General features: G+C 46.2%; 1 protein-coding gene across 1 annotated transcript; it reads right to left on the bottom strand.

Moving 5' to 3' along the window:
* Positions 1-476: 476 nt before the first annotated feature.
* On the bottom strand, positions 477-6,854 carry SERPINB9 (serpin family B member 9). Its single transcript, XM_054721172.1, is given in 11 exon segments — positions 477-577; positions 580-723; positions 726-880; positions 2,249-2,350; positions 2,352-2,398; positions 3,705-3,847; positions 4,269-4,275; positions 4,717-4,833; positions 5,190-5,327; positions 6,688-6,734; positions 6,737-6,854. Coding segments are annotated over 11 exon segments (1,119 nt in total).
* Between the last annotated feature and the right edge of the window lie 3,698 nt (positions 6,855-10,552).

Consider the following 10,552-nt stretch of genomic DNA (forward strand, 5'->3'; position numbering starts at 1 on the left):
AGATAAAATAAAAATGTACATTATAGAAACCTCTTAAGAAGTTCAAGCACCAGAAAAAGTATGAAACAGTAACAACAGCTCACAGCACATACTGCCATGGAAGCAGTCTGACTAAGGCAAGTATGTGACAAGAAGCGAGTACAAGACTGAGCACAATGAAACAAGAATTCATTGCCAGTGGAATGAGTAAGAAATAAGTCTGGAGCCATATAGGAAAACTTTGCATGCCATCCTATGGGGTCTGGCATGTATCATGAATACAACAGTGACCACTGAAGTGTATTGCCCTATAATATTGATTAAGTGGCATAATGAGTGGTTAGTATAGGGACAGCTGAGTGTGGAGAGGCATGGCCAATCATTCAGCCAGATGAGGACTCTACTCTGTCCTTTGCCCTGTGAATTGACTGAGCTGTAGAGTGAGATTTGAGGACACAGGAAGAGGGAAATGCTCACAGGCACAGTAACTGCCCCCCTTATGGAGTGGAAAACCTGCCACTGAACAGAATGCAGTTGGCTTTGTTGTGCCTGACGAAGAAAAGGAAGGGATGGTCTGCACAGAATCTTGCCGGTACAACACCAAGTAGCTGATGGCCATGTCCATCTCTGAGGCAGCTGCAGCCTCGGTCTCTTCCTCATTCACCTCCAGAAAACTTCTGTGCACAATGTTGGTCAGAAACAGCTCTTTCCTGACTGACATTGAGGGAAAGTCAGCTTTGTCCCTTGAAAGGCATCAGCTATTCCCAAACGCTGAAGCACAGGGGCCATGTCATAGCCCTCATCCAGGTGAAATCTTGGAAGGAAAACCTCCAAGTCAGTGCTCCTCATCCAGGATGGCTTGGTCCAGGCTATGAATTCCTCAAAAGTGAGGTTTTTTTTCCTCCTGAAAGACCAGAGTTTGCCTTTAGGATTCATACTTCAGCACATATAAATATGCACACAGAACATTCACGTGCCTTTCCTTCTCCTATAGGTGGGTGCTGATGGTCACACAGGACTAGAGGCACCTTTACCTGCCAGGAGGGTTGTGAGATGTTGCCCACGTGCTGTTACACATGTGGCTTCCATACCAATCAGGGGCATCTCCAACCACCTAGAGGCACCGAGACCAGGCTGCCCTCCCCTTCCCAGGACTCCTGAGAGGCGTGCTCTCATCCCGACAAGAGTCACTGCCCAGCTGACTGTGCACTTGGTTCTTTTCACTCTGCTGATTCTTTTCTATTTTTTTAAAATATTTTTTTTTTATTAATTTCAGAGAGGAAGGGAGAGGGAGAGAGGGATAGAAACATCAATGATGAGAGAGAATCATTGATAGGCTGCCTCCTACACACCCTATACTGGGGATGCAGCCCACAACCTGGGCATGTGCTCTGACCTGGAATGGAACCTTGACATCCTGGTTCATAGGTTGACGCTCAACCATTGAGTCACCCCAGCTGGGAATGTGCTTATTCTTGAAGATGAGAAGACATTGCTGCGAAGCAACAAGATTGACAAATAAAGGGCTCACAGTACGTGCCCAGGGGAAAGATCAGCTCAGGGGATCCGCATCCTTGTGGAGAAGCAGCTTCACAGGAGAGGGACACAGGCAGAGCCAAGGGCTGCAGCCCCCAGCACTCAGCCCTCAGGACACGGGACATGGCCCACCAGGTGCTGGGCCAGAGCCTATTAGCAGAGGTGGATCCTCTCACCCTAGGACCCATGCTCACAGAAAACAAGGGCGGGGGCTAGGGGAAGGGGGATGAGAGCCAGTGGGGACTGTTCCTGACCCTGTGCCTTGAGCCCTGGCTCCACCCTCCTCACCTCCCCTTCCTTAGGTTAATGCCTGAGCTTGTTCCCACCCACTGATTCAGGTTCTGAATCAAGACAAGGCTCTTTACAATATACCCCTAACAACAATGATCAGGTCACTGATAAGGACCCAGTTAAAGTGGGCTTATTACACAAGGCGATGTGCTAAGCTTGTCCGTGGATTACCCCCACTTCATCCTCATCAGAACCCTCAGGGAGATGTTCTTGTTATGCCCGGTTCAGAGAGGAGAAAAGGGGAGCCCCTGAGGTAATAATTGGGAGAGGTCATACTGGAGAAGTGGGTCTTGAGTAGCAGGTAGAGTCCAAAGCCCCCTGTAGCACACCGTGCTCCACAGCCTGTGGCCCCGTCACCAGGTTAAAAGGCAGACACAGCTGGTGAGAGCTCTGTCCTGTGAGGAAGGGCACGGGGCGGGGAGGGGGGGTGTCCCTGGCTCACCTCACCTGGCTGAGGTCCACCTTGTGTTTAGGCAGCAGAATGAGCATGCTCAGCTCCTCGCCCCCAGAGGGCAGCTCCAGCACCCGGGCCTTCGCCTCCTTATGTAGGCGAGGTGGCCTCCTGGAACATCATCTGCTCGGGCCTCTGCTCCTCCAGAGGGGAACAAACAGAGGAGCCTGGAAGGAAAGCACAGGTGGAAAAGGCAGTAACCTTCCCCCATGAGCGCAGACTCCAGGGGAGGGCTTAGCAGCCGTGGTGGAAACAATATCCCTGCTCCAGGGAGCACTTCGGAAAGTCCCCGCTCCTTCCGTCCTGATGGCACGGCATCTGCTGTGAGCAGGTGTGGCAGCCCCATGAGGAGATGTGTAATTCAGCAAGATCAGTGCGATACTCTGCATTTTCCAGAGGAACAAGCCAGATTTTCCTTGTGTGAAACATGCTCTGCAAATGTATTTAAGAAAACATGTGATCAAAGGATTCTATCTAGTTAGAAAAAGGGCTTCTGAAAAAGTGGGATGAAACTTCTAGTTTCACAGCATGTGACTGCAATATAGGTGGACCTGCCCTGTCAGAAAATAGTCTCTTAGCCAGAACCCAGAACCAGATGTGTCTTCATGCATTTACATTCAATTTTCCAAGTCTGATATTCTACTACTGGGAGGTGATTTCTATATTATTGAAAGGTATATGCATGCAGAAGTTAGTGGCAGTATTAGACTTATTAAACTGAATTTTTAAAGTTGCTATAGACCATCCACTATAAAAATTAACATAGTTTCTAAAGTCAGTGCTAAAATGTTTTCCACTCCTTGCTTTGCAACAAGAGAGCTGATTATTTAAAGTACACCTTATCCAAAAAAGGTAAAAGAGGGGGATATTATCTATACACATTTCCAATTTTCTGAAATGGTATTTTGCAGGGATTTCAGGATTGGAAAACTATTTCAAAGTCTGTCCTTATTGAGGTTATTATATCTCAATGCAAGACTAAAGTCTTAGTTGTTATAATAGTAGCAATTTATACATAATTTACAATTAATGATACATTAATTGACAGCAAGCCAAGTCTATACTTACGTTTTAAAATACATGATTTAATGAATATATTTTCACATTCACTCCCTCTATACCTCCAATGCACACAAGTATCATATTTCCTTAACACCTGTGTGCTGTTGTTTTTCGCTTCCTATTTAACAACTTGCACATGAAGAAATACCTTAAGTTTCCAGAAACAGGTGGCAGCAATGAATGTATAAAAATTGACAGAGACAATAGGATGAGGAATGAAATGTAAAAAAATATTGTTTCCTTTAGTTCTCTTTTACCGAGTTTAAAATTCCATCCAGAAATGTTGTTTTTTACTATTTTAACCAATCATTCATGCTTTCACAAAATTAAAATTTTCCATTTAATTTTTTCATCAAACTAGTAGGGTTTTTGAAAGCTTCCCCACCTGGCTTATTTTAAAAGGCATTTTCTTTGTGCATGTTTTCTGGAAGGGTCCATTCCATCTTCCTTTGAAGTCCATGGCATTGACAAGAAGCAGCCTGGTCTCTTTTTTAATAGAGTTGTCTGGTAACAGGTTAGGAATTTTACCTTTTGGGAAAAGGAAAGAATATATCCAGTTGATTTTTATAAGGCATGATGAATAAACCCTGATAACATTTATTGGCAGGTACTTTATTATTAGTCAAAAGCCGAACATTCTTTTTCATATTTGCATTGTTACTTTCAGAAATGGAAAACAATGCATATGAGATACATTCATGATCACCAATGCTCCAGGAACATCCACAGAGTCGATGGCGGTGAAAGTCTTCTGCATCACTCAAGGAAAAACACTGCCCCAGGCGGGAGAACAAGGAAGCAAGAACTGAGAGGTGGGCTGGAGGGGCCTTGGTTGTCACACTTGGTTAAATGGAGGCTTTTATCTAATTCCCCAAAGAGCAGTCCAGGGCCTCTCTCCAGTGAAGGCAGTGGTGATGGAGCCCAAGGCACGACTCAGGGAAGATTTGACCATCAGTCTCCTTGCTACAGAGATGATGGATTCATGCAGCCTGTGAGAGATACGGACCAGTATGTTTCAGTGTAAGTTATAAAAAAGAAAATAGGGCCTAAGGGTTTCTTCAGATATTTACATCAGTCAAATAAATTCCTGAGAGAATGGACAAAAGTTACTCTCTGTTGTTGAAAACCTGAGCATGGGATTGGAACCTTGACGAGTGGATAAAGTTCAAATATGCCACGCAGCCCAGCCCATCAACATTACTCTGATCATCTGAAACACTAGTAAAATCAGAGGAGCAGGAAGAGGAGGGAAGAAAGGAGAAGGGGGTGAGGATGAGGAGAAGGGAGAAGAGCAGGACTGGGAGGATGAGAGAGAGGAGGAGGGGAAGGAGGAAGAAGAGGTGAAGGAAGAGGAGAAGCGAAGAGGGAGGAGGTGCGGGTGGTGTATGGGTGCTAACCTTCAATCATCTTTGACACCAGGTGTTGATATGACTCCTGGACCCTTCTGCAGCTTCGACAATGGGAAGCTGCTCCAGCTCAGCGTGATAGAACTGAAGACAGGACTCCTAAAAGGTCTTTGGAGACAAAAGTGTGTAACGAGGCTGCATCCCTAAAGAAAATATCAGCAAGTCTCCAAAAGAATCTGAATATTTCATCTTTTTATGAAAAGCAGCCTACATCTCATAAAGTGACTATATATTATTGGACTAGATATGAAAATATCAGAATTAATAAATGGGTAAGCACTAAGCCATGAATGGCCAGAAATAGATAAATGCATTTTTTTGGAACTAGTCACATTTTAAACAACTCAAGGTACACGTAGAGAACTATGAATTTTTTAAAACTATGTTTACCATAAGTTTCTAGGGTTTCCTCTCAGACTCTATATTTTGAATACACCTTTTCTTGTTCTGCTGATTCAACTTACTGAGAGGAATTCAAATGTCTTTTCTCCAAAGAGCCTGCTGGCCGATCAGAGCGGGAACTGAGAGCCAGGACTGTTCACTTCCACAAGAAGGACCTGGAAACCCACCTGAATGTCCTTCTCTGTGCTCAAGGAGAGTGCCTGGAAACATAACTTTAAATGATTGATATTCTCTTGTTGGTCTCAAAATGCTCCACAAAATTTTCCTTTGAAGGGCATAGCTTTTACATTTATTGCGTATTTAATACATGCTACAGAAACACCCCCTCATTGGGTGGAGGGAAGAATCAGAGGGGAAAAGACAGAGAAAGAAAGGGAGGGGAGGTGGGAAGAAGAGAGAACACAGCAAAGGGGAATAAGGAGTTGGGATTTCTGCCTCAATTGATCTATTTTGTTAGAACATGAGCAACACGAAAAATGAAAAGGATGAGAGGGGTCCAGAAAGAGGTTCTTTTTAAATCTTGCATCCCAGGAAAAGCATAAGTATGCACTAAGTAGAAGAAAACATAGCCCTGAATTTTACCCTCAAAAATGCAATTAAAGTGTTAAAAAAATTGAAGAGAAATGGCCAAAATACAGTAGTTGTGGGAAAGACTGTGAGCCTCTGAGAGCTTAATCGGAATCCAAAGCTGATTCTGGATTCCCATCCGTGGTCTCCTGGGGCACTGGAGGGTCAGGAGCTCTGGTGTGGGAACCAGAGGTCTGGGTGCTCTAACCACTCCTGAGAGGCTCTCCGCCTGGTTCGCCTAAAACACCGGAAACCTCACTAGGTTTAGAGGACACCGTAAACCTGCGCTCCTGCGTCCCATGCACCGGAAGGGATTTAAATGAGTGATTGCACTGAAGAGGATTCTCAAGGAGAAGGACCTCATATGGAAACAGAGTCCCACTGGCCAACAGTCTACAGTGAAGGTGTGTGCATGGCCAGGAGCTCAGCTATGATGCCAGCTTGTAGGACTTGCCTCAGGCACCGGTTCTTGCCCTCCCCCCCCCCCCCACCACCTTATAAAGCCCCAGGGAACAAACAGAAAGGAAACCTTCATCATTTCCAGATGTTTACTGAGTATTTGTTAAACTCTCCTAACTAGCAGTTAGGACATCAGTATGTGTAATAGGTACATGGTTTTCGCCCTCTTTGCATATTTCTGTTTACACCTGAGCTAGGAGGGCAAGTTGGCATATCAGTGACTTGAAGTAGACATTAATCTATCCTTCCTTACCAAAGAAAAGCATAGTTCACAGTCTTTTATTCCAGAAATGAGATTAGATCTCAGCTGCTTAATGATTTCATTATCATTTTTTAAACGAAGACAATGTCATAGGAAAAGTTTTGATCATTTTACCAGGTTATTAATGAGAAACTTTTCCTAAAAATCTGAGGTACGGAGATGCCATCCCTGCTCTTTGCATCTCCCCCCTGAGGCGTGAGGCTGGGAGACAGCAGAGCAGAACACCTGAGAACTCAGGCAGCCGGTCCCCTGGCCACAGAGAGGCAGTTGACCTGGGCAATCTGGGCAGCAGTGTTCCCTTTTGCCCCCGGGAGGACCAGGCCAGGGCCCAGGAGAGGCTGGCAGGAGAAAAGAGCACGTTGGGAGAAGGGTTGTCTTCACACAGCATCTTGAGAAGGCGGAGGGGAAAGGTGCCATTTGCTTCAGAAACAGCATCCATGATGCAGGATCTGCAGCCAGAGAATGAAGACAAGGTGGCTTCAATACCCCACAGTGGTATGGCCCTGACACGCGTCAATTTTGAAGTGTATTTTTAAAATAAATTTTAAAGCTCATGCATATTTCAGTGAAAGGAAAATCCATTTACTGTTCCTCTCCATCCCCAAAGTAAGCCCAAACTTTAAGGTAATGGGCTAAGTATGGCAGTGGCAGCAGATCAAACTGCTAAGCTCAAAGCTCCTTTAGTGAACTGGTTTCTACTCCACCTGGAGCGGCCCCCTGCTGCCACCCCACGCTGCCCCCTGAAGCCTGCCAACCCCACAGGGCACCCCTCAGCCCTGAAAACACTCTTCTGACCCTTGACCCCTGTTCCCAAGTAGATGGCGCAAGCACCACATGCTCAGGGGGTACTGCTTCCTCCCCAGAGAAGGTGTCCCTTCACTCTGCTCCATTTCCCAGCCTGGCCCCCCAGTCTTGGCCAGGATTCCCTCCTGCCTTGGCTCACAGTGTGGTCTGGCCAGGCTCCAAGCTCAGAAAGGAGGACCTGTGGGGTGAGTGTGTGCTGATGAATGAGTTCGGATGGACCAGCAGTGTTTGGATTTGTGAGTGGAAACTGGCTATTTAGCACAGAGACGAGGTGGGGCGGACATCATTCTGAGGGTCCCAGAACACAGAGGAGTTGTGAGAAAGTGGTGGCAGAGGGAACAGGGCTGTATACGGGGTGACCCCTGACAAAGGGGAGGCGACGTGCATGGAAGAGGCACCTGGAGAGCAGACAGAGACCCCAGAGGAGGGGTTAGTGAGGAGAAATCAAAGGACTGAGCAGCAGGCTGCGTGGGGCGACCAGGCCAGCAGCGGGGGATAGTTAGGAATGACCAGGCTGGTAGGGGGGGCAGTGAGGGGCAACAATGCTGGCAGATAGGGACAGTGAGGGGCGATCTGGTTGGCGGAGGGGTGCAGTTAGGCGACCAGGTCAGTGGGGGGGAGGGGCAGTAAAGGATGACCAGTCTGGTGGAAGGGGGAGTTGAGGGTGACCAGGATTGCAGGGGGGGGGCAGGTGGGGGTGACCAGGCCATCAGGGGGGCATTTAGGGGTGATCAGGCAGTTAGGCAGGTGAGCAGTTAGGAGCCAGTAGTCCCGGATTGTGAGAGGGATGTCCGACTGGGATCAGGCCTAAACTGGCAGTTGGACATCCCCTGAGGGGTCCTGGATTGGAGAGGGTCCAGGCTGGGCTGAGGGGGACATCCCTTTCCCTCCCGTGCAGGAATTTCATGCACTGGGCCTCTAGTCTAATATTATTGTACAGATATGTGCCACCTACATTTGGGATATGTTTTAAGAAACATGTTGTTAGGCAAGTTTGTGGTAGTGCAAACATCATAAAGTGCACTTACACAAACCTAGACAGTACAGTCTACTCTAGACCTGGGCAGTGTGGTGTAGCCTATTGTTCCTAGGCGAAAACTCTGTACACATGTTACTGTAAAAAACAGCATGAGATTAAGTCCAGCACAAGAGAAAATGATTCCATCAAGAAACACAAGAAACACAAAATGTAGGAGGCTGCTGCCATTGTAACATCCCATACTGTTTTACAGCACATTGTTCTTTCATAAATAGAAAAATTACCCAGTCTAAAATAATGATAAAAGTTATAATATAATAACTACATTTGCTACCATTATCAAATATCACGTACTGTGCATAATTGTATATGCTATACTTTTCTGTGGCTGGCAGTGCAGTGGGTTTGTTTACACCAGCGTCACCGCAAACACACAAGTAATGCCTTGCACTATAGTGTTATGGTGGCTACAACATCACCAGGCAATAGGAAATTCTCAGCTCCATTATGATCTTGTGGGACCACCATGGTGGATGCACTCTGTTGTTGACCAAAATGTCATTAAGCAGCTAGTGATTGTAATTGTATTTTTATTCTCTTTGCAGAAAATGCAAGGACTCCAGAAATTTTACCTCTATTTTTCTTCTCCAACATCAATGGTATCATTTCTTTTATTGTTGTGTATGTTTGAAATTCTGCACACATTATTACTATTGTTTTATATGGTCAATATTTATTTAAATTTATATTTAAACTAGAGGCCTGGTGCATGAAAATTCATGCACTGGTGGGGGGGTCCCTCAGCCCTGCCTGCCACCTCTCACAATCCAGGAGCCCTCAGAGGTGGGATGTGACCCAGTGATCAGGGGAAGGTGACACCCCATCACACCTCTGCTGCTGCCACTGCCAGCAGCGCAATCCTTAGCCTGCCCTGGTTACCCGAGCCTCGGGCTGCCCTGGGCAGCTGGACAGCTACCATTGGAGGCTTACCTGCACCTTGGGCTGGCCTTGGGCGGCTGAGGGGCTGAAGGGACTGGGGAGATCTGGAGGCAGGCCGGGGGGAGTGGCCGGGCTGTGTGCATGCCATCCTGGTGGGGCTGAGGGGACTGGGCACTGCCACCTTGTGGCTGTGCGCACTGCCATCTTTGAGGGTGGGGCAGTCAATTAGCATATTCCCTCCTTATTGGCTCTGGGTGCTGCCATCTTTGAAGGCAGGGAGGTCAATTAGCATATTCCCTCCTTATGGGCTGTGGGCGTCGCCATCTTTGAGGGCGGGACAGTCAATTAGCATATTCCCTCTTTATTAGATAGGAGGATTTTTTCTTTTTTTAAAATTTCTTTATTGATTAAGGTATCACATATTTGTCCTCATTCCCCCATTCCCATCCCACACCCCTCCCCACACATGCCCCCACCCCCCTGTTGTCCTTAACTGCTGGTTAGGCTCATATGCTTGCACACAAGTCCTTTGGTTGATCTCTCCCCTCTTCCCCCACCCTCCCTTACCCTCCCTCTGAGGCCCGACAGTCTGATCCATGCCTCCTTGTTTCTGGGTCTGTTCTTGTTTGTCAGTCTATGTTGTTCATTATTTCCCCTAGATGAGTGAGATCATGTGCTATTAGAAATACACTTATGTCAGGGCTACATTCTGAGCTACTTCAGTCATGCTCCTAGAGTGTAGTTCTTATGTTGCCAAATGAAAGCACAGGGTCACAATGGGGCCCCCATACTTGACAAGCCAAAATTCTGCCTACCAGGCCTTAGGCATCATCTAAATCCCTGCTTCATGCCCTCTTTACCTCTGTTGGGTTGGGAAATGCCCCTGGAGGAAAAGTGGCCCCAGTTTCCATAGTCACCAATTTACCCCAGATTGCTGAGTACTTCTTCATAATCATGGCAGATCCCCTGCCTTTGGGCTCATGCTTGCTTGGTTTGGTTTTTTTGTTGTGTTTAAAAGTCTCAGTTACCTAGTTCACCATTACAGTAAAGAATTAGATGTTCTCCACATAAAATATTTATTGAATTCTAGTTTCTGCTCTGAAGTTTACTAGGTGTTTTAACCTTTAATAATTTATTTCTATTACACGAGCCTGTTCTCTCATATATTAAGAGAAGGATTTGAGCAGAGTTGCATGGGACCAGGCAGTTCAGTTTCTATCTGAATAGCACAATTTACTCTAAATCACTGAGTAGATTTTAGCATAAGAGCCCAAAGAGAAGGATTACAGAATGCAGTGACTTGCTTTTCTTGTTTTTCCTATACCTAAGAGAACCTTGAATGTTGTAGAAGCCAGTACTGTATTTTAAGAAAAAAAGAAAGGAAAGCTTGTCAACAAGTTTGCTAAAATCTTTTT

The sequence above is a fragment of the Eptesicus fuscus genome, chromosome 9 (genome assembly GCF_027574615.1).
Source record: "Eptesicus fuscus isolate TK198812 chromosome 9, DD_ASM_mEF_20220401, whole genome shotgun sequence".
NCBI lineage: Eukaryota > Metazoa > Chordata > Mammalia > Chiroptera > Vespertilionidae > Eptesicus > Eptesicus fuscus.